Below are 23,378 nucleotides of genomic sequence, written 5' to 3'. Positions count from 1 at the left end.
GGTAGTATCAAAATAGATATAAATTCTTTATCATGTAAAATCTGTCATGAACCTATACATGATTTGACTAATCTAATTAACCATCTCAATATTAAACATAAAACTTCAATATGTGAAAATATAGATAATATACAACCTTATAAATTAATTAAAGATAATTATCGATGTCTTATTTGCGATAAAGTATATATACATTTCACTATGTTACTAAAACATATTAAATTACATACAAGCAACAATTATATATGTTCCTATTGTGGTATTACTTTTACATATAGATTTAATTTACGTACACATATATCAAGAAAACATACCACAGATATGTTTAAATGTATACATTGTAATAGAACATTTTCTAGTAATGATTATTTACGAGTACATTTAGGGAGAGAACACGGTTTAAATATCGCTAAATGTCCACAATGTAAGGACAAATTTACTTCTAAATATTGTATGCAAAAACATCTATTAAATGTACATAAAACAGGATTTAAATGTAAATATTGTAATAAGTTATTCGTAAGAAACTCTTTCATGATGAACCATATAAGACGAAGTCATTTTAAAGAGAGAAATTCTGAATGTTTGTTGTGTTTTGAGAAATTTTTCGATAATTATGAACTTAAAGTTCATATGATCAAACATAACGGTGAACGTAATTTTCATTGCGATTTATGTGATAAGAGATTCCAATGGAAGAAGAATTTACGAGTACATATGACGTCGCATAGTAAAAAGTCGACAAAATAATAATATTTCAAAACTTTGTACATCTTTTTAAGGAAATTTTACAAACTGATGAACTTGAGAGAGCGTCGGTGGCTCAGGGGTCAAGCACTCGACTTGCAATCTGCAGGTCCTGGGTTCGAATCCCGCCATGTACCAATGTGTTTTTCGATTTCCGATTTACATATGTACATTTATCCGACGTTTTTACGGTGAAGGAAAACATCGTGATGCAACCTGCACATATCTTAGAAGAAATTCAAAGATATGTGTGAAGTCAACCAACCCGCACTTGGCCAGCGTGGTTGACTATGGCCTAATCACCCTTAACTTAGGGTAGGCTCCGAGCCCCTCGGTGAAGACGTATAGTGAGCTGATGATGATGATGAACTTGAACTTTGAAAAGTTCAAATTAATATGGTGAAGAAGTACATAAATATATTTTTAATCAAAAAAAATCTTTGATAATAGAATTATGGTCGAATTACAACCAATGAGAGACCAGTATGGTATAAATATAGAAAGAGTAATTTCTTTTCAGATGAAATACCGCATGCCCACGAGAACTGTGTCTCTGAGAGGCGACGGCGGAATTTACAAATATTATTCAACAACACAACCCTTTTACCATTTAAATGGAGGGGGAAATGCCTATGTTTCTATTGCGGGGAAAGTTACGCTGATTATAATGATTTTAGAAAACATACAAAATCACATGGTCCTTGTACAACTAAAGATTATTCATTAAAATTAATCAAAGGAAATCAAATAGAAATCAAAATTGACGTATCCCAAATATCGTGTGAAAAATGCAATGAAACGTTTAAAACTTTAAAAGAAATAGTCGATCATTTAGTGGAAAAACACGGTTTGGATTACGACAAAACAATCGATACAAAAATTCAAGAATACAGGCTGTTGGATTTTCAATGTTTACACTGTGATTTACAATTCAAATATTTTGGTTTTCTTATCAACCACGTAAATAGTACACATCCGCGTAATAATTATATTTGCGATGATTGTGGAGCTACTTATAATAAAAAGAGAGATTTAACTTTACATTTTCGGCATAATCATCGCAAAGGTGGTTACCCTTGTACAGAATGTTTGGAAACTTTCAAATCCCATAATCTATTACGTAAACATCAAAATGATTATCACTTTAGGAAGTGCAAAATATGCGGAGTGAACTTCGCAACGTACAGTATGTTACTAAAGCATGTACAATCCGAACACCCGGACGACGGCACCGCAAAATGTCCACATTGCGCCAAACAATTACATTCACCGCAAGGTTTAAAGCAGCATATACATAAATGTAAAGTCAATTTTATAAAAATAGATCATCCTGTAGATGACAATTTTACAGATGTTTTATTGCAACCGAAAAAGAAACAAAACCTTAAACAAATAAGACAGAATATCCAATGCGTTCTTAACATGTCTACGGCATTGCCTTTTAAATTTTTCGCCAAATATTGTTGTTTCTATTGCTCCAACAAGTTTGTCGAATTTGACGAACTCAAAGAACATACACTTTTGGAACACCCTATATGTGATTTGCAATCTAAAAGCATGAAGAAATGTAAAGGCGAGAGAATAACAGTTAAAGTCGATATAGCAAATTTAAGCTGTAAAATATGTGGCGAACATTTCGAGAATTTGGATATATTAATCGACCATTTAATTATAAAACACGCTGTAAACTATGATAAGTCGATTTCAGGATGTTTGGAACCGTACAAAGTTATAAAGGACAATATGCCATGCCCGTTTTGCCCTAATCGTATCTTCAGATACTTTGGTATACTACTAAGACATATAAATTCAGAACATAGTAACAATAACAGGATCTGTGACTTCTGTGGTCGTAGTTTTAAAAGTGTAACCAATTTAAAAGTGCATATAACTTACGCACACACTGGTGCTTGCGAATGTAATATATGCGGTACGAAATATAAAAATCAATGGTGTTTAAGTCGACATAAAGCTAAACATCATAACGCAAAAGATTATAAATGTCCGAAATGTCCTGAGCTATTCCAATCACAATATCATAAACAAAAACATTTAATTCAAAACCATAATATAGGTCATAAATGTAGTTATTGCGGGAAAATGTTTACGAGGAATTCGTTCATGAACGATCATATACGTAGGACGCATTTAAAAGAGAAAAATGTCGTATGTTCAGTTTGTAATGAAAAGTTTTTCGATAATTATCTTTTACGTATGCATATGGTAAAACATCAAGGTGAAAGAAAATTTAATTGCGAAGTTTGTGGTAAAGCTTTCTTGCGTCGTAGTAATTTGAGTTCGCATAAAGAAATGCATAAGAAATACGGTCATTTACAAACCTAAATGAACTTATGTAAATGAACTTTATACTCTAAAATGTACTTGTACTTTTGGCCAATTATGTTTAATTCAAGAGAAATTGCGAACAAAAGGATGAAATATGTGCACTATTTTATTATAAGTTTCACCACCTCAAAGGCCGGCAACGCATCTGCGGTTCATCTGGTATTGCTGATGTCCATGGGCGTCGTTGAACACCTCGGTGTTCCCGCTGCTCGTTTGCCCCCTTCCGTTATTAAAAAAAAGTTATTATTTCTAACGCTCCATTTTCAATAAACTAGACGACGCATAGACGATATTGAAGTTCGTAATAAATTAATTTGAAAATATCTCCAAAGTAAATGAATAAGATTTTCTTATGCGATTATTATTTTATTTCTAAGCATATAAAATTCTAAATAAGGATAGGCTTCTATAGAAATATTGCGATAAGCTTAAAATAAGACGGTTAGATTAAGTTAATATTATATATTATATTATTTAAGGTGTATATTTTAAGAATACAATGAATCTCGAATAATACTCTTTATTTTATATAAAATATACTAGCGGACCCGACAGACGTTGTCCTGTCTACACGTCTTTAATTTGAATAATTAATATGAAGTTAATATTTGATGAAAATTGTGAATCTAAACCATTCCACCAATCCCCTTGAACACACACAAAAAATTTCATCAAAATCGCTCCAGTCGTTTGAGAGAAGTTCAGTGACATACACACTCACAGAAGAATTATATATTGTATATAAAGATTATGTATTAGTCTTTTTGTTTAATATCGATTATTTCGCAAATGAAAAACTGTTTTTTTGGAATCCCTTATCTTTGTTATAGACATGTGTCCCATAATTAATTTAAAATCTAGATTGTATTGTAAAATGTTAAACTCTAGCTATAGAAATTTCTATTCAGCACCTGATGTAAGAAACACTTTAAATATAATATGTGAAATTAAAAATTGTCTTATTTAAAACAAACTTAAAATGAAATAAAAACAATACGATCCAAAAAGCAAATGCAATAAAGGCCGGCAACGTATCTGCGGTTCCTCTGGTATTGCTGATGTCCATGGGCGTCGTTGAACACCTCGGTGTTCCCGCTGCTCGTTTGCCCCCTTCTATTAAAAAAAAATGTGTCGACAATAGAAAACATCAGACCGAAAATAGATACACGAATTCAGAAGTGGTCTTGACAATGGTTATTCAAAACTATAATATACCCATGCTACGAATTAAGTTTAGTTATTAAGTTATTACGTCTTTAGGACACCTATAAGAGCGCATTTTCATTAGTCGTTAGAGCCCCCATGCGCTGTGCGACAGTCCTTACTTTTCCTTCCGCGGTAGCTGTGTCGATAGCTGGCACGACGTTTGGTATACATCGACGGATCATTTTCATTGGTTTCATTAATCCTATGGAGCGTCAACCTAAGCGATCTAAGAGTTCGATGACCTCCCAATCCGGTAACAATGACGAAGTAACAGCCCGAGCCGCGGCTCCTGAGGCAGCCCGCGAGTCTTGTTACTCTTAAACGAGGTTCAGGTTAAGCGTCATCTGCGCCCGGCCACCTTAAGCCCGGTGAACAACGGTCCCAAACAAAAAAAATGGTAAAACCGCAGAGTTATTGACAAATTAAATTGTGTCCTAACAGTAACTACGTCAGATGTGTCGAAAATGCGTTATTATTTTGACGCATGGCATTTTCAATGTCTCAATGTAAATAATATATTCTTTAATCACAATAATGAGAAGAATTTATCAATGGAATGACACAAAGGAGTAAAACTAAAGCAAGTAAAGAATGAAAATTTCTTTGCAGGTGCAAAATCTAGCACCGTCGAGGACACGTATAAGAAAACTGAACTCGCACGTAAGCTGTGCATAAAAAGACGTAACGTCGAATACGTGCTACAATACAGTAATGTAACACCCTTTATGTGGTACAAAGGGCGATACAGATGCTTCTATTGTTCAGAACAGATAAAAGATCCAGATGTATTAAGAGATCATACGGCTAAAGTACACCAATTTGCTAACTTAGAGTTAGTTGTTTTTGATAGAACAAAGAATAATAGGAATAGGGATGCTGCTATTAAAATAGACGTAACAAATTTAACTTGTAAATTGTGCTCCAAAGATATTAATAATCTAGAAGAATTGATACATCATTTGATAATCGCACATGACGCGGAATACGATGTTAGTGTACCGAATTGTTTATTGCCGTTTAAATTAGATAAAGATCAATCTACATGTCCTATCTGTGATATGAAATTTGTGTTCTTTGAATATTTATTACGTCATTCAAATAAAAATCACCTTTCGCATAATTATATATGCGATATTTGTGGTACTAGCTTTCAAGGTGAAAATCATTTGAAAATGCATAACCGATACTATCATAAAGAAGGTGGTTACGCTTGCGTACATTGTGGTATTACTTTAACAACGCTGTCAAAGAAAATATCACACGAGAAAAATGTTCATATGGTCAATCTATCTACTTGCCCACATTGCCCGGAGACGTTTAAAAGTCCGTATTTTAAAAAGTTACATTTAGCAAATATACATGGTGTTGAAGAGTTAAAAATTAAATGCCCATATTGCTCAAAAGTGTACCCCCAAGAAAGTATAATGTCTCGGCATATGAGACGTGTACATTTGAGAGAGAAAAATGTCGAATGTGAAATTTGTGGGGATAAATTTTTTGGTCCTTATGACGTAAAGTTGCATATGCTTAAACATAATGGCGATAAGAAATTTATATGCTCGGTATGCGGAAAGAAATTCTCAAAGAAGAATAATTTGAATACGCATTTGTTTACGCATACGGATAAGAAGTTTTCATGTGATATTTGTAGTAAAGAGTTTACTAATCAGCAGAATTTGAAAGCGCATATTAAAAAGCATACGGATGTTAAAAATGAATCGGAACATAAGATTGTTTTTGATGAATTAAACGATACTGAAATTATACAAATGGAGTTTGTTAATGATGAAATTGAAGGTGCTGAATTAACAGGGCAATATATACAATAAAATGTGGGTAGTTTTATAAATAAATAATTAAAAAAATAACTGTATTTAATTCAAATATTATAAATGCGAATGTTTGATATTTGTATTTATCTATATATATAAAAGAAAGTGGTGTTAGTTACACTATTTATAACTCAAGAACAGCTTTACCGATATGCCTGAAAATTAGTGAGGAGGTAGCTTAGAGCCAGGAGACGGATATAGGATACTATTTATTCTTTTTCGAATTTATACCTTGAAGAACTGCTTTTTATTTAACTTACTAATATTATAAATGCGAATGTTTAGATGGATGTGATGTGAATGGATAGATAGGAGGGCTACAATACTTAAGTTTTTTATGTATCCACGCGGTCGGAGTCGCGGGATACAGCTAGTGTTTGTTAAAAGGTATCTACAGAACTGCTGCATTTATCTTGTTGTAATTTGACATAGATGTAGAAAATATTATGAAAGAATAAATAGGCAATTATTTTTCTTTTTTAATGTCCACATAAGAAATTGCGAGCGTAAGACTAACTCACAGTTATTTGTGCTAATATTATAAAGACGTAAGCTTTGTATTTTTGTATGTACCGAATAAACTCAAAAATTACTGGATCGATTTCAAAATTTTTGTTGTCATTTAAAAGTTACATTACAGACAAAATTGCGGGATAAAACTAAATAACTCTGCTTTTTTTTATATCACAAGGTGGCAAACGAGCGAGCGGCCACTTGAAATCGCTGAAATAGCTAAGTGACCGTTTCCCATAGGCATACGCAAGTGCTTATGCGTTGCCTACCTTTAATCGACGGAGGAGAGGATGCACAGAAAGAAAATATTTTCCCTTTCCATGCATCCTCTCATCCGGAAAGTCCACTTCCACTTCCATCCTTTCCTTATAAGAAAAAGGGTGGGAAGGAAAACAGGACTAATTTTGGCCTCCGAGACGCACACTCATCAGACGAAACGCGGAATTGCTTCCACTTCACGCCTGTTTTCTGTGTGGTCGTGGTATTTCACCGGGCGAGCCGGGCCAATTCGTGCGAACATGTTAAAGCGGGCTCTACCATTGTTAAACTGCTCTACTACTGTGTTTTTTTAAAACATCTGTATTATTGTAATACCTTTAAAGCTACGTGTTTGAATGTTCTATTAATTCAACGAATTTCTACCTTTTTAGTCTAGACATTTCGTAACTAATTTTATCTCTAATGTAGTAGACAATTAGTAAATTTTCGTAAACGATCGACATCTCTTTCCAGGGATAAAGATCGAGAGTGAAGTACAAGAAACATATATAGAAAGATTACATAAGGTCCGAAAGAATATAATCCTGCTACTCAAGTATGGTAATATTTTACCATTTCATTGGAATACGAAAGGATTTAAATGTTTCTATTGTAATAAATATATGAAAGATTGTGATGTATTAAAAAAACATACAAAAAGTCACGTAATAAATCTAGATAATTTCATACCTAAAAGAATCATAACGAAAGATATACCGGTTAAGATAGACGTAACTGAATTGTCTTGTAAAATGTGTAGCAAATCTATCAACACAATACAAGATTTAATAAACCACATTAATTCTGAACATGAACAAAAATACGATGATACTATAACATGCGTTTTACCATTTGTTCTAAAAAAAACTAATATGAAATGTGTTCTCTGTGATTCGATATACGATAATTTTAATTGTATCCTTAATCATATGTTCAAAAATCATATGGAACATGATTTTATATGTCAAATATGTGGCCTCACTTTTATAAATGGAGTAAGATTGAAACGACATATAAATAATTCACATAATGGATATAAATGTCAGATATGTAGTAAAATATTTGATGCGTTTCATAAAATGTTGAAACATAAACATCGTATACACGGCGTAGTACGTTCTCACGTGTGTAATTTGTGTAGTACAAGATTTGATACTTTATACAAAATGAATGTGCACATGGGTAATGTACACAATGTTGAGAAATATCTTATCAAATGTTCGTATTGTGATAAAGTGTGTAATACAAAAGGTGCTATGTTACTACATGTACAATCTTTACATCCATCAATCAAATATCAATGTGATATATGTGATTATACAAGCGGTATACGATGGATGATAAAATTACACAAACGTAAACATTTTGATGAAAAGAATTACATGTGTAGTATATGTGAACGACGTTTTGGTAGATCAAGTAATCTGAGAGCCCATATGAAAGTGCATTCGGGTAAATTTGGACGTGTTTGTCGTTGGTGTAGACGTGGATTTATCGATTTTGATACTTTAAATGCTCATGAAAAGGAATTACATTACTATGAATTATATAAATGAGTTTGATACTTTATAACTTCCCGGAGGCTTAATTTAGTCCTTTCCTTCCTACCCTTTTAATTATAAGGATGAGAGGATGCATGGAAAGGGAATATATTTTCTTTCTGTGCATCCTCTCCTCCGTAGATTAAAGTTAGGCAACGCTTATGCAATTGCATATGTCTATGGGCAACGGTCACTTCGCTATTTCAGCGATTTCAGGTGGCCGCTCGCTCGTTTGCTACCTTATGATGTAAAAAAAATAAAATTGAATTTTATTATGTATAAAAGTAGTTTTCTGGTTAGGTTAGGTTGGTAATAATTTTAGTTTTTTTTTCTTCCTAATTAAAAATATTTTCATTTGCTTTAACTATAGTTTTATTTCACACTAAAATTGAAATTTAATTGTCAAATAACTTCTTATCTTATATTTTATCACCACGCAAGGAATAATTTCATAGTTATAAATACTGAAGGAACTACCTTAGTAAAGTTTAATTCGTGAGCTTGACGACCAAGCACTTAGTCTTACTAATTTAAATTCGAATGTTTAGATGGATGGATGTTTGTTTAAAGGTCCGGAACTGCTCAACGGATCTTGATGAAATTTGTCGTAGATCATAGTCTTGATGAACACAAAGGCTCACTAAGTTTTTTTTAATTCCTCGCGGATGGAGTCGCGGGAAACAGCTAGTTTTATTATAAACTTGCTTTTGTCTGTGAGATAAATATAGCTTATGTTACTCAGTAATAATGTAGCATTTTAAAAACAAAAAATAATTGAAATCGATCCAATAGTTTTTTTAATGGTTCAAAATTTAAAAAAATGCGAAAAGTTTTAACGAAAAGAGTGTCTTGATGTATCTGGCCACCTATAATAAAAATATATTCGAAGAAAAATAAAACAAAATACGTTTTCCTTCCAGGAGAACCAAGAGGTGGTCAGAAAACGAAACAGACAACCGCAGTGTTCGAAGACCAAGACAATAATGACCATAAACTTATAACATCAAAGGGTAGATTAAAAATAATGAGAAATAATGTACTTCAAGTTTTATTAAAATCAACAGTGATGCCGTTCAGATGGTTAAAAAGTTCATATAGATGTTTTTATTGCTATGACATATTTCAAGAATCTTCAGATTTGAAAGATCATCAAATTACACACATTGGTGATAATGTGAAAGAGCAAGCTATGAATAATTATTGGGAACAGATTGTTTATATTGATATATCGAATTTATCATGTAAATTATGTCCAGAGAAAATAGACGATCTTTACGATTTGATAGATCATCTTATTACCAAACATGGTATGATTTATAATAAAGATATAGGTGTATGTATGGTCGCATTTAAACTTGATAATTTATCAATTAATTGTCTTGTTTGCGGTGCATCTTTCTATACATTTGGACCACTATTACATCATACTAATAAAGACCATAAAGGAATCTCGGCAATATTATGCGATGTTTGCGGACAGAATTTCAAAGATGCTAACCTATTGAGAGCCCATGTTAAATCGGTGCATGAAAACAATGGTGTCTTATGTCCCGAATGTGGTGTTAAATTTGAAACCAGATCAAAATTGAAGACACATCAGAAAAACCAACACGATTTGGATAGGAAATATAAATGTCTTGTTTGTACTGAAACATTTCAAAGTCATTACAAACGTTCAAGACATATGGTGGCAGAGCATAAAAATAGACAAGAAATTAAATGTTTGCATTGCCCTAAAACTTTTGTGTTTCGCAGTATGATGATGACACATTTAAGGGATACGCATTTGAAGGTTAGGAATCATGTTTGTGGTGTTTGTGGATGGAAAGCATTTAATAGTAATCGATTAAAGAATCACATGTTTAAACATAGTGGTGAAAAGAATTTCAAATGTAATTCATGTGATAAAGCATTCACGACGAAAAAAATCATGAGAGCTCATTATTCAAGAATGCATAAGACACAAATATATGAAAATACGTTTACAGGACAACAGTGATACTTTAATATATGCTTCGTAAGATCGGTGGCTCAAGGGTTAAGCACTTGACTTGCAATCTGCAGGTCCTAGGTTCGAATCCCGCAATCTACCAATGTGTTTTTCCATTTCCGATTTACATATGTATATTTATCCGACGTTACGGTGAAGGAAAACATCGTGATGCTGCACATATCTGAGATGAAATTCAAAGATATGTGTGAAGTCAACCCGCACTTGACCAGCGTGGTTGACTATGACCGAGTCACATAACTTAAGGTAGACTTCGAGCCCCTCAGTGGGGACATATAGTGAGCTGATGATGAATATATGCTTCGATTTTGTGTTAAAACTTATTTAAGCTAATTATTTAAATCACGAAACAATAACGTAAACTTTACATTTCCATATAAATGTTCATTCTCTATTCCCTTTTGATATTTGGAAGAAAATCCGGCACAGTGCCGGTGTGTCGCAACACTAGCCTTGCAAAAATGTCGACGTTTATGTCCCCTCACTAATCATTCTGACACTTGACTTTATAACGAAAGCGCGCCATTTCGCGCCAAAAGATTCTAATTAATAATGTGTAAAATTATATATCAAAATAAACGCCTCGGTTTAATTCTTATGTATTTTATAAATAAATACGATTTTTCCTAAATTTTTTTTTATTTATCCACAAAACAAATTTTAACGAAAAAAAACACGGCAAAAATGTTCTTCTCCTGTTGTATACGGGGTATCCTATTAGGGCAGTGTTTTGAAAAGAAAATATAAAAAAAAATCAAGCAATTTGTTTTTTTTTTTTTAAGAAGAAATTTTACTTGCAGGATATACCGAAGAAGAGAAAGCTAGAGAAAATTTATCAGAACAAACAGATTCAGATTTTTCGATGTCATCAATACCAACAACAAAAAAATATACGAATACGGAAAAAAGAGAAATTATGATAAATAATGTAAAGTTATTATTATTAAATTCAACTTTAGTCCCATTTAGATGGCTGCGAGAATTTTACAGGTGTTTCTTCTGTGAGGATATTTTTAAAACACCCAAAGAATGGAAATCACATCAACGAATACACGATATAAAAAAAGATTTAAATAATGCAATAAATAATTATTTCTTGTCTGTGGTTAATGTTGACGTCACGAATATGGAATGCACATTATGCGGAGACAATTTCAATGAAGTGCATAAATTAATCGATCATTTAATCGATATGCATAAAATCGATTACAATACGCATATTAATTGTATCGATAGTTATAAATTCGATGACGTTCATATTTATTGTGTGCTATGTGAGAAAGGTTTTTTAACATTCAGCCAAATGTTCGTTCATACAAGTAAAGAGCATACACAGACAGAATATCTTTGTGATATCTGTGGTCGGAATTACAGTAGTATTTATTATCTACAATGTCATATCAAATCTAAACATAGTAATGGCGTTAAATGTTCGCAATGTGATTTATATTTACCTCATACGAAATTGAGGACGCACATGCAAAATTATCACGGTAAAAAATATAATTGTCGTCTTTGTAGCGCAGCGTTACCATCTACTTATAAACTGGCCAGACATATGATACTTCATGGTAGTCGTGCTTGTTTCTCTTGTGAATATTGTTCGAAAACTTTTGTTTTTAAAACAACGATGTTAAGGCACATAAGACAAACTCATTTAAAAGAAAAAAATGCTGAATGTAGCATCTGCGGTTGGAAGTTATTCGGTGGAGATGATTTAAAAAAGCACATGCTCAAACATAGTTCTGCCAGAAATGTCAAATGCACATTTTGCGATAAAACGTTCAAGACTAAAAAAACAATGAAACAACACTGTATTAATATGCATGAGAAAAATTAATTTGAAATTAAATTTTAATTTAAAAATTTATATCGTAACCATTTTTATTAAATATGTATAAGAAAAGACATTCGTAAATCCGGATTAGTTTTTGTTTCATAAAAGTATTTACACGTACTGGTTATGTCACTAATGTCAAATAAAAAGTACAGATTAAAAAAAAACTTAGGTAAAAACTTGGAACGCTCAACTTTCGTATTTTTTATATCAGAAAATGGCGCGGCAATTTCTTTATTATCTGTGAAACTTAATGATTCAATATTAAATTTAGTTTAAGTATATCTTTACTTTAAGATATATCATAAAAATTCGTATAAACTTCTTATTAAATATAAAGCAAAATTAAAAAAATATATAGAAGAGTAAATAAATGGAGAATTTCTTTCATTACAGAAATTATGTACTTGTCAAAGCTCGACGATCGTCTGGAGACAAGAATAAAAAAGGACGAAATGGCCAAACTGCTCGTGGTAATTCTAGAAAATTCCACAATAATGCCATTTAGATGGTATTCAAATAAATATATGTGCTTTTATTGTTGTTATGATTTTGTCGACAGCAAACAATTAAAAGAACACACAAAAGAAGAACACGCCGATTTAAATAGTTATAATGTATTGAGAAGTTTATTAAAAAATGCAAGAGTCAAATTAGACGTATCGGATATAGCTTGCAAAAAATGTCCAAAGATTATAAAGAATTTCGAAGAGTTTTTAGAACACGCGACAAAAGCACATGAAGTAGTTTACGATAAAACCGTTATCAAACATTTCTTTTGTTTTAAATTATCAGACGATGCTATGGGATGTATCGAATGCGGTCTGCAGTTTCGTTTTTTCGGACCACTTTTAACGCATGTACACAAACATCATAATAAAATAGCAAATAAATTTTTATGCGAAATTTGCGGACAAAGTTTCATTGCTAAAGTAAATGTTCAGAGTCACATGAAAAATGTACACGGCAGTTACAACGGTCGTAAATGTGAGAAATGCGGTAAAACGTTCACAAGTAATTACGCTTTGAATCAGCACTCTTTAAAAGAACATAAAACTGATAGGTTAAAATGTCCGAAATGCCCAGAGGTTCTTGGTAGTAGATATTTGAAGAAGCGCCATCTAGCGCTTGTCCATGACGAGAAAAGTTCACAATTCGCTTGCGAGTTATGTCCAAGAGTGTATTTGGCGAAAAGTGCACTTGTTACGCACAATTTAAGGGTCCATGTTAGAGAAAAAACATTTACATGTGAGATATGTGGTTATAAATCGTTTGATAAAGAAAATTTGCAGCGTCACATGGTGAAACATGACGATTCAAGGCCATTCGAATGTGAATTCTGCAAGAAAAGCTTCCAAAGAAAGAAGACTCTAGAATTTCATAGAAGAATTCATACAAATGATAAAAGATATATTTGTTCCGAATGCGGAAAAGCATTTGTACAAAGTACAAGTTTGAAAATACATTTACGAGTCCATCACTCTATAGTAAGGGATAGTAAAAAATAAAAATATAATTTATACTTACGTACCCTTTTTCTTATAAGGAAAGGATAGGAAGTGGAAGTGGACTTTCCGGATGAGAGGATGCATGGAAAGAAAAAATATTTTCTTGCTGTGCAACCTCTCCTCCGACGATTAAAGGTAACGCATATGCAATTGCGTATGTCTATGGGCAACGGTCACTTCGCTATTTCAGCGATTTCAGGCCGCTCGCTCGTTTGCCACCTTATTAAACAAAAACGTAAACTTCCAAATTAGAACAGCCTTGCTATAATTTGTAGCTTTAGATATCGGATTCCAATCCAAATCATAAATTATAAACAAAGTACATTTTATACTAAATAAAATTGCAAAATATTTCTTTTGAAACAATTTTTTATTATTGAAATTTCTCATTACCTATACTTATTTAACAATATTACATAAAATCAAATATCGTAATGGCCGCCATGTTTTAAATTTGACGTGTTTATTAAGTTTCAACTTCTAATCGACACGAAACATATAACGGTACGTAATTATATATTTGACAACAGCTATGTTGATCACAGATTTTTTAATTAAGTTTTTTTTTATTTATTTACGATTATACGAAAGTATTTTGCATCATACATATAAAAATAGATATTAAACTAATCTGGGTCACAAAAGTGACGCGAAAAAGTATTTTTTAGGCCTTACTGATGTAATATAAAATACATAAAGATTTGTTAAATCAAGCGATTAAACGTCATTGTATGGAACAATCTATCTATAAGTTATATGTCTATGGTTTGGATCCTTAAAATAAACAGAATTTATAAGTATTATGTTACAGCTAAAATGATATAAATTTAGTTTTAAGTTACACATTTTATAAAGTTTCGAATAAAAATGTACACTTTAAATTACAAATGTCAAAAATCACTACAAAAGTACGAATTCTGACATATTTTTTTTTTTAATTTTTAGCTGTGACATCATGCATTTTGACGCATAATTTTATTTAATTCATTTTACTTTATAATTCGTTTTCTTTTAGCTTGTGAACTATAGAAGAATATTATATATATTATGTTATAATTTTAAGCAAACTTATATTTAAATTTCTATAATAAAAAAATATAACCTAAAAAATTTGTTTTATTCCAGACAAACTTTCATCGGCAATAAAGAGTGAACGTATGATTCAATATAGAAAATGGAAGGAGGGATCGGTCATATTGATAAATTTAATTCGAGAATATTCAACAATAATTCCGTTTAGATGGTTTTATAATAAATATTGGTGTTTTTACTGCCCAGAACATTTCTCGGAGAGCAAAAAATTGAAACAGCACACAAAAGAAGAACATGCTGGTTTTATACGCAGTAAATATATAAGAAATTTAATAAGAAAAAACGGTGTAAAGTTAGACATATCGGAAATAGCTTGTAAAAAATGTCCAAAAACGATAAAAAGTTTTGATGATTTTCTACAGCATATTGTCTATGCTCATGATGTTAATTACGATAGTGATGTGACAAAACATTTCACTTCTTTCAAATTATCCGATGATGATATGGCTTGTATTGTCTGTGGTCAAAGTTTTCGATTCTTTGGACCACTTTTACGTCACGTTCACAAAAACCATAACAATAATAGCTACGTCTGTGAATATTGTAGTCAAACATTCCTTTTGAAAAAGAATTTAGCTAATCATATTAGAAAAGCTCATACGGACGAAGATATTTTCAAATGTGTTGAATGTGATAAAAGATTTATGTCCGCTCATACATTGGATAAACATCTGACAACAGTTCACAAAACTTTTATTCTACAATGCCCGAAATGTCCGGAAGTGTTGCGCAGTAGATATTTGAAGAAACGTCATCTTGCCATCGTTCATGATGAAAAAACTTACCAAATACCATGCGAGTTATGCAACAAAGTGTATTTAAGTAAAAGTGCGTTAGTTAGGCACAATTTACGAGTCCATGTCAGAGAGAGATCATTCAATTGTGATTTATGTGATTATAAATCGTTTACGAATAGTATTTTGCAAGACCACAGACTAAAACATTTCGATGTAAGGGCATATGAATGTGAATTTTGCAAGAAAACATTCCGAAGAAAAAAGGGTTTATTGTTACATACGAGAATACATACGAATGATAAAAGATGCGTTTGTAAAGAATGTGGGAAAGCGTTTGTTCAAGGTTCCAGTTTGAGATTACATTTGAGAGTACATCATTCTATAGTTAAAAATAATTCATGTCGTTAACACATCAGCCTTCATCGACGCAAAAAAAAGCCTCTTTTTTCATTTATAATTAAAAAAAAAATTATAGATTAAAAAAATTAGTAGTCTGTGTTCTTCCAAACTATGTTCTAAATCTATGCCTTTCAGCGCGATCCGTGCAGCTGTTCTGGTGATCTAACATCCATCTAAACATTCGCATTTATAATATTAGTAAGATTATTTTCTAGTGTTGTTTATTCTTAAGAATAGTTAAATTAATTTTACAAAGGTTGTATTTTAATGTCGAGGATTATTTTTTGTTTTAATTCATCAAATAAAAAATAAAAAAAAGTTTTTTTTCTTAATAATTTATTTCTTTATCACAAAGCATAAAAAAACAACACATTAAATATTTACAAAATTAATAAAACGTCTTTTCCTTAAGTTATACAAATCAATCTATAAATAATTTTTTTTTTACATTGACATATAGATGAGTCTAATTTCATAGCCTACTTGGCAAGGCAGTGTATCAAAATTGGATTAAATCAGTTCAATCTTTGTTATGTCTTTTAAAGCAAACTAATAAAAGTTAATATTTATCTAAAGCTATATAATTTGCTAGCCATCTTAAATTACAAAATCTAAATTGTCTACAATATCTAATTAAATAACATTAAGACTTTGGCTGTACGGTGTTAACCTTTGCCTTTTTATTTAACAGCTTGACGTACTTTGAAATGTCATCTGTCAGTGCTTATGTCAAATCTGACATTTATTGCTACGATATTTATTAAAACTCGTAAAGCGAGTCAGTGGAATACAACTTATGAAACTATTGAAATTGTGAAAATATTCAAAATGCTTTTTTACTTCTTTGAGGTAGTATTGAATCTTTGGCGTAACTGAAAAATGACAGGAGGCTGTATGTATTCGCCTTACGCGATAGATAATCTGTGACGACATTATTATCACCTGGAATTAAAAAAAAAACAAATTAAAACGTAACATATACTTTAAACCAGCGATTCCCAAACTTATTTTGTCTACTGCCCACTTTGAGAATAAATATTTTTTTAGCGCCCCCATATTTTCACATATTTAAAAACCACTATAACTTCAAATTAATTAATTATTGTGACCTATATATGTATATTAACGGAGAATTGTAAAGGAAACTTTTACTATAACCCGCAACTTGAGACACACAAGGGGGCGTTATCAACCACTTTGGGAAAGACTGATTTAAACAGAAAAGCAGTAAGTTTAGTATGAAACATTGGGCTTGGAGACTATGCAGTACTCATTGCAGTGACTTCCATCAAATTCCACTCGAAAATTACAAAGAAATTTAAATTTAATTGCCACAACGACATTTTGGATGATTTACAGATGACAGCCCACTCTTGACTACAGCCACCTACTTAGAACAGTTCTTCTCGCCATAGTCTCTTAATGTGTTTAAAAACATATTTACCTAGTAAAGGTTGCTTCTCACCCCGTGTTGGTAGTACATAATCATTTGCAGTCAGAGATACAAATAATGTCAAGGGAACAAGCCATAGACATATTGTGAAATAACCCAACACCTGAAAATTAAAAAAAAAAAGAATATCATTGGCACAGTAGTTTAGCAATGTAGTGTTTTAACAGTGGTAGAGCCCGCTTTAACATCTTCGCACGAATTGGCCCGGCTCGCCCGGTGAAATACCACAACCACACAGAAGACAGGCGTCAAGTGGAAGCAATTCCAACTACAGTCTGATGAGTGTGTGGCCTGGAGGCCTAATTTAGTCCTCTTTCCCTTCCCACCCTTTTTCTTATAAGGAAAGGAAGTGGAAGTGGACTTTCTGGATGGGAGGATGCATGGAAAGGGAAGGTATTTTCTTTCTGTGCATCCTCTCCTTCGTCGATTAAAGGTAGGCAATGCATATGCGATTGCGTATGTCTATGGGCAACAGTCACTATGCTATTTCAGCTATTTCAGGTGGCCACTCGCTTGTTTGCCACCTTATGATATAAAAAAAATGTACTTTTAATCTATATGTTCATGGTTCAAACCCTACCATATACTAATGTTCGAATTTCAAAGCTACATACAAGGAAAAAACATCATGATGCTGCACATTTGTGAAGTAATTTAAATATATGTGTGAAGTGACACTCTGGACCAGTATTCACTGTGACCTAGTCATCTAACTTAGGTTAAGCAAAAGTTGGAAGTATTTGCACTACATAATATTATCTAGCTAGTTTATTAGTCAAATAAAAATAGTGGTCACCATAGTGGCTACATAAAAAACATGGCAGATTTGCACTGTCATTGCAAATATCATAAAAATGAAATTCAAATTGACTTACCTCTGAAAAAGGAAGATATGCAATTGCAAAATACTTAAAGGCAAAATAATGGTGTGTAACCAAATTGATCACAGAAGCAAATAGAGTAAAACTTGTCATTTTAACAACGGGAAAATCTCGAATCATAGCCCAATGTATACACTGCTGTAGCAAACCCAACATATTTAAATGTAACGGTAAATCCTCGAATATTATTAAACCCAGATGAATGGCTGCGGTACCCTGAAAATTAAAAAAAATATCGCTCAATATTGTAGTATCACCCGCGATTCCATCCCTGCGAAATTAAAAAAAAATTTAAGTAGTCTGTGTGTTCTTCTACATAATATTCTACATCTATGCCAAATTTTAGCCATATAACTTAAGCCGTTCCGAAGATATCTTCAAACAAACATCCATCCATCTAAACATTTGCATTTATTTTAGTAAGGAGTAAGATGATAAAATACTTACAAAAATTAACCAGGATATCACATATTTTGCTGTTACTGAATACTCCTCAATTAATTCAGCCAAATAATAAAGTCCAGCCGCTAAAATAAGACGTAATGTTTTATAAAGAGTACGATATATTTCTGACTGGGCTTAACATTCGCGTATACTTACCGACAGCCATAGTTACAAATACCGCTTGTACAATATACGATAAGACGCTTATTAAATGTAGAAACAACATTTTTATTTATTTTAAATCCTTATGTTTTTATTTAATAGTAATTTTAGGTTAGATGCGTTGTCAGCTGTCATGTCTTAATTCTGTCAAAATAAGGAAGGATAATTGTATCGATTTTATAACATTCAAAATCGATGTTTTTGCACGATATTTAAATAAATTGTAATTCGTTAAGTTTTAAATGTTATGAAGTGATGGAACATGGCACAAAATCGTTATTATTTACATCGAAGCGAACGTGCTTAAGTAATAATATTTTAAGTTAACGTATTCCTTGTTCACTTTAGCCTCCAACTGTTTATAAACTTTATTCGATACCATGTTACGCACTATTAGTAACTTTGTGTCCGGTATATGAAATAGTGATGTCCCTTATGTTAAATTGGGTTATCGATTGAAGACTGCTATTATACGTTAAGCAAGAAGTTAACATGAAAAAAGAGAATATTTTTTTGCCTAAAAATTGAGTTCTTTTTTGATGTCAAGCTTCATCTTTTGCCATATGCATTTTATATTTTTACCGGAATTTCACACCAGCCATCAGTTGATTAGTTAAGAATAAACTGACTCTTGACCAGGCTTTGCGTATATAGTATAATTATAAAACGAAAATGAAGAAATATGTGTAATTCTTACAAGCGACACAGACTTTCATTAGAACATCCCTAGTTGTTAGTTATATCGTAACTTTTTTGATCGGAATTTTATTTAAGGTTAGGAAACGCGCGAAAGTATTACAAAGTGCATTATTATTTCGAAGTAGACAGAATGATTTTTTTCAAACAGTTCAATTTACTTGTTACATTTGGCAGTTTATGTAAGTTATGTTTTTATAATTATAATTATTATAAAGGCGCCATGTAATAAAAGTTAGTAATATTTTTAACTTAGAGTTATATATCTCATTGCATTCTTTTTGTTTAACTGTCCATTCTTGATTACACATATTTAACGCCGAAACCATTCCATCCAGGTCTTATAGACAGCGTTATTGCTGGTAAACCGGATGACCTGGATCTGTTGCCGATACTAGCGCCCCCACCTGCTATAGTATGGCTCATGATTCCTCCCGTAAATAATATTACATTGCCATGTTCTACCGTGAAAAAAGTTCCTCATTTATCGTAAGTTTATTGCCACCTAATCATCGCTTGTGAATCTATTTTTTTATACGTTGACAAACGAACAAGTGGCTGCTACCTACAAAGATCCGCATTTGCGGATACTTTGCCTACCTATAATTGACAGGAGATGCACAGAAAGAAGACATCTCCCCTTAATATGCGAACTCTTCCCTGTATATTTACTTTCCTTTATCTATAGGAAAAGAATGGGAAGAGCAATCAAACTTATCAAACAAAAACGCGAATTGCTTCCATTTTAACATATCATTTCATTTTACAATGGTAGAGCCCGCTTTAACATCTTCGCACGAATTGTCCCGGCTCGCCCGGTGAAATACCACGACCACACAGAAGACAGGCGTGAAGTGGAAGCAATTCCGCGATTCGTCTGATGAGTGTGCGTCCTAGAGGCCTAATTTAGTCCTCTTTCCCTTCCCACCCTTTTCCGGAAGTGGAAGTGGACTTTCCGGATGAGAGGATGCATAGGAAGGGAAAATATTTTCTTTCTGTGAATCTCTTTCAGCGATTAAAGGTAGGTAACGTATATGCAATTGCGTATGTCTATGGGCAGCGGTCGCTTCGCTATTTCAGCGATTTCAGGTGGCCGCTCGCTCGTTTGCCACCTTATATTATAATATTATAAAAAAAAATTGACGTCTGTCTTTTGTGTTGTGATATACCAAATGATACTTTTCAGTTACTCCTGGGAAAAGAATGGAGATATCCTTAACGTTAAATCTAATCCTAGAATAATATCAAATAAGGAAAACGGTACAATAACAATTCTAAATCCAACCGAGGAGGATATTGGACGATATCAATGCTTTGTAGAGCAAAATCTTAGAGTCGCTACATCAACAATGATAAATGTTTACGATACATATTTAGATATAAGTGAATATATAGAAGACCATATCGCTCTAGATAAAGAGCCTGTTTTACTTGACTGTCCAGTAGAATCAAATCCAAATCCAATGTTTGAATGGAAAATAAAAGATAAAAAAAAAGTTAACAATTACACAGATGTTATAAAAGAGCATATCGTTATGCCAGACGGTGGTCTATGGTTGTTTAATGTGACCAAAGAGGATGCATTGAAAAATATATCGTACAATTGTTTTGTCACATCTAAAGTTAGTAATAAAACTGGATTAGCGGCAGAACATTTCATTGTAGAGGTACAAGATAATAATAAAGGGAATAAATATTTAGAAAAAATTTATACGAGTGAAAATATATTCGCTGAAGTTGGGAAAGTTATTAAATTATATTGTATTTATTCTGGAAGGTAAATTATTTGTTAATACCTCTATTATTTTCTTGTTTTGTATGTATTTACCATTGTAACCTACCATAGGTATCCCTTGATGAAATACGTGGCAGAATTATTGATATATAACCTACTGTCTCCCGCAACTCCGTCCGCGTGGAATCAGAAAGCTTAATAAGTAGCCTATATATTCTTCTAGATCAATCAAATGCTCTACAAGTGTACCAAATTTCATCAAAATCCGTTGAGTCGTTCCGAAGATACCTTCAAACAAACATTCATCTAAACTTTCGCATTTATAATATTGATAAGAAATAAGATAATTTAGACTGGTGTTTTTCCGAACTTGATACCCACAGATAATATGATTTAAAAAAAAAATGGAGTTATTTTTCTTCTGTTATTTTTTTTAATAACCAGCCCTTCACCGAATGTAACATGGATGAAAGACAGTAAAAGGATACTGAACTCGACAAGCCGGATAACCATAGACAATAAGAATAGAGGTCAAGTGCTGATTATAAATGATGTCAAAGTGGAAGACGAAGGGACGTACACTTGCATCGTTAGGAATAAGGTTAACTCACCAAGAAGACATCAAATTGAAGTGATCGTTGTTAGTAAGTAGTTTCCAATACTATACCACTTTTTAAATTTAAAAAACAAACTCGCGCCATATGGTGACGTCATAAATCACGAAAACATAGCTAGAATTATATTGACAGGTTGACAGATTGGTGTTTAATTGTTTCACTAGCGATTGCCAGCCACTAAATTTGCGTGGAATTAAAAAAAAAAACTTAGTAAGCCTATGTGGTCGTCTAGACTATGTTCTACATGTATACCAAATTTCATCAAGATCCTTCAACCCGTTCTGGAGATACCTTCTAACATACGTCCATCTAAACGAGTAAGATTATTTGGTACAGAGGAAAAATCACGATAAAATAATTGCATTTTAAACTAGGAGTTAACTTTATTATTATTTTTAACGTCTTTATTTTTAATTTACGTGTCTTCATTTATTCATCAATTTTTCTCAGTGGCACCAACATTTGAAAACATTGATCCAGTGATAAAGGTATTCGAGGGTACAGCAGTGACAATCACATTTGATATAAACGCTAGACCTGAACCTATTGTATTATGGACGTTAGACGCTCAGCCACTCTTTGAAGAATCAACAGATATGGAACTGACGACCATATATCTAGAAGGGGAACCAACGAAAAGTCATTTGACATTAAAGAACGTGACACAAGGTCAGACAGGATATTACGGTTGTAAAGCTTACAATGTCTATGGTGAAATGTATGTGGAAACTCTACTTTATGTCATGTCCTTTTAAGAAAAAAAACATACCATAGTGTTTTGTTCCACTATGCGAACTTTTTACTCTTATTCCAATGAAAATATTTGTTCATGACTCGCTTAATAGGGGACTAAAATCATAGACAATGCTTACAATAAAAAAAATGAAATTTAAAAAAATATTTTCATATTTTATTCATAAAAAAATTAAACATTTTTTTTTTTAAATTTTATTACAAGTCCAATAAAACGGTAAAAAATATAACAATTAATTTTTTTCTCGTTTTTTTTTACCGTAACTATATTTCTTACGGTTATTTTATGCAGATTATTTCGCTGTATGCTTTTCGTTATGTTTATTGAGATGCAAAGAGGTGTAATAAATTTATTACATGTCAGGTGTCATCTACAGATTAACAAATAAAAAGAATCGATGTTACATATTCTCGATTCGTTTTGCCCTTTTTCATAACGAGTTTCGCATAGAGACGCGGCTATAACCTGGAATGTTGTGAGGAACGTGTTGGCGCGTTTTTTATTTATTTTTAAATCTAAAATAAACATGGCATAGAGGTCGTGGAGCCATGATTACGTTTTTTAACTTTTTTTGCAGTTCGAATGCCTAAAAAGATTTATTGTTTATCT

At 32.2% G+C, this 23,378-nt stretch overlaps 2 protein-coding genes across 9 annotated transcripts in view; one reads left to right on the top strand and one right to left on the bottom strand.

The window, feature by feature from the left end:
- LOC106115694 (hemolin-like) overlaps positions 1 to 22,889 on the top strand; it is a 32,546-nt gene extending 9,657 nt beyond the window's left edge. The window contains exons 5-8 of one of the 8 annotated variants that reach the window (XM_013309168.1): positions 20,002 to 20,152; positions 20,850 to 21,440; positions 21,843 to 22,042; positions 22,466 to 22,889. In XM_013309168.1, the coding sequence (XP_013164622.1) occupies positions 20,002 to 20,152; positions 20,850 to 21,440; positions 21,843 to 22,042; positions 22,466 to 22,770 (1,247 nt within the window). In that variant the 3' untranslated portion in view covers positions 22,771 to 22,889. Of the gene's footprint in view, positions 1 to 1,267; positions 3,269 to 4,908; positions 6,146 to 7,376; positions 8,511 to 9,363; positions 10,529 to 11,254; positions 12,431 to 12,687; positions 14,169 to 14,924; positions 16,322 to 20,001; positions 20,153 to 20,849; positions 21,441 to 21,842; positions 22,043 to 22,465 lie in introns of those variants that run through there. The other 7 variants (XM_013309183.1, XM_013309191.1, XM_013309226.1 and 4 more) reach the window with 7 other exon arrangements.
- LOC106115745 (protein TEX261) lies at positions 16,503 to 19,469 on the bottom strand. Its single transcript, XM_013309240.1, has 5 exons — positions 18,962 to 19,469; positions 18,809 to 18,888; positions 18,356 to 18,577; positions 17,472 to 17,583; positions 16,503 to 16,969 (listed from the first exon to the last, which is right to left on the bottom strand). Exons 1-5 carry the CDS (start codon positions 19,029 to 19,031, stop codon positions 16,851 to 16,853), a joined length of 603 nt encoding a protein of 200 aa, XP_013164694.1. The 5' UTR covers positions 19,032 to 19,469; the 3' UTR covers positions 16,503 to 16,850.
- Positions 22,890 to 23,378: the final 489 nt, after the last annotated feature.

Source organism: Papilio xuthus, unplaced genomic scaffold, assembly GCF_000836235.2.
Source record: "Papilio xuthus unplaced genomic scaffold, Pxut_1.1 DF829660.1, whole genome shotgun sequence".
NCBI classification, from domain to species: Eukaryota; Metazoa; Arthropoda; class Insecta; order Lepidoptera; family Papilionidae; genus Papilio; species Papilio xuthus.
This window is presented reverse-complemented; position numbering and strand designations above follow the sequence as displayed.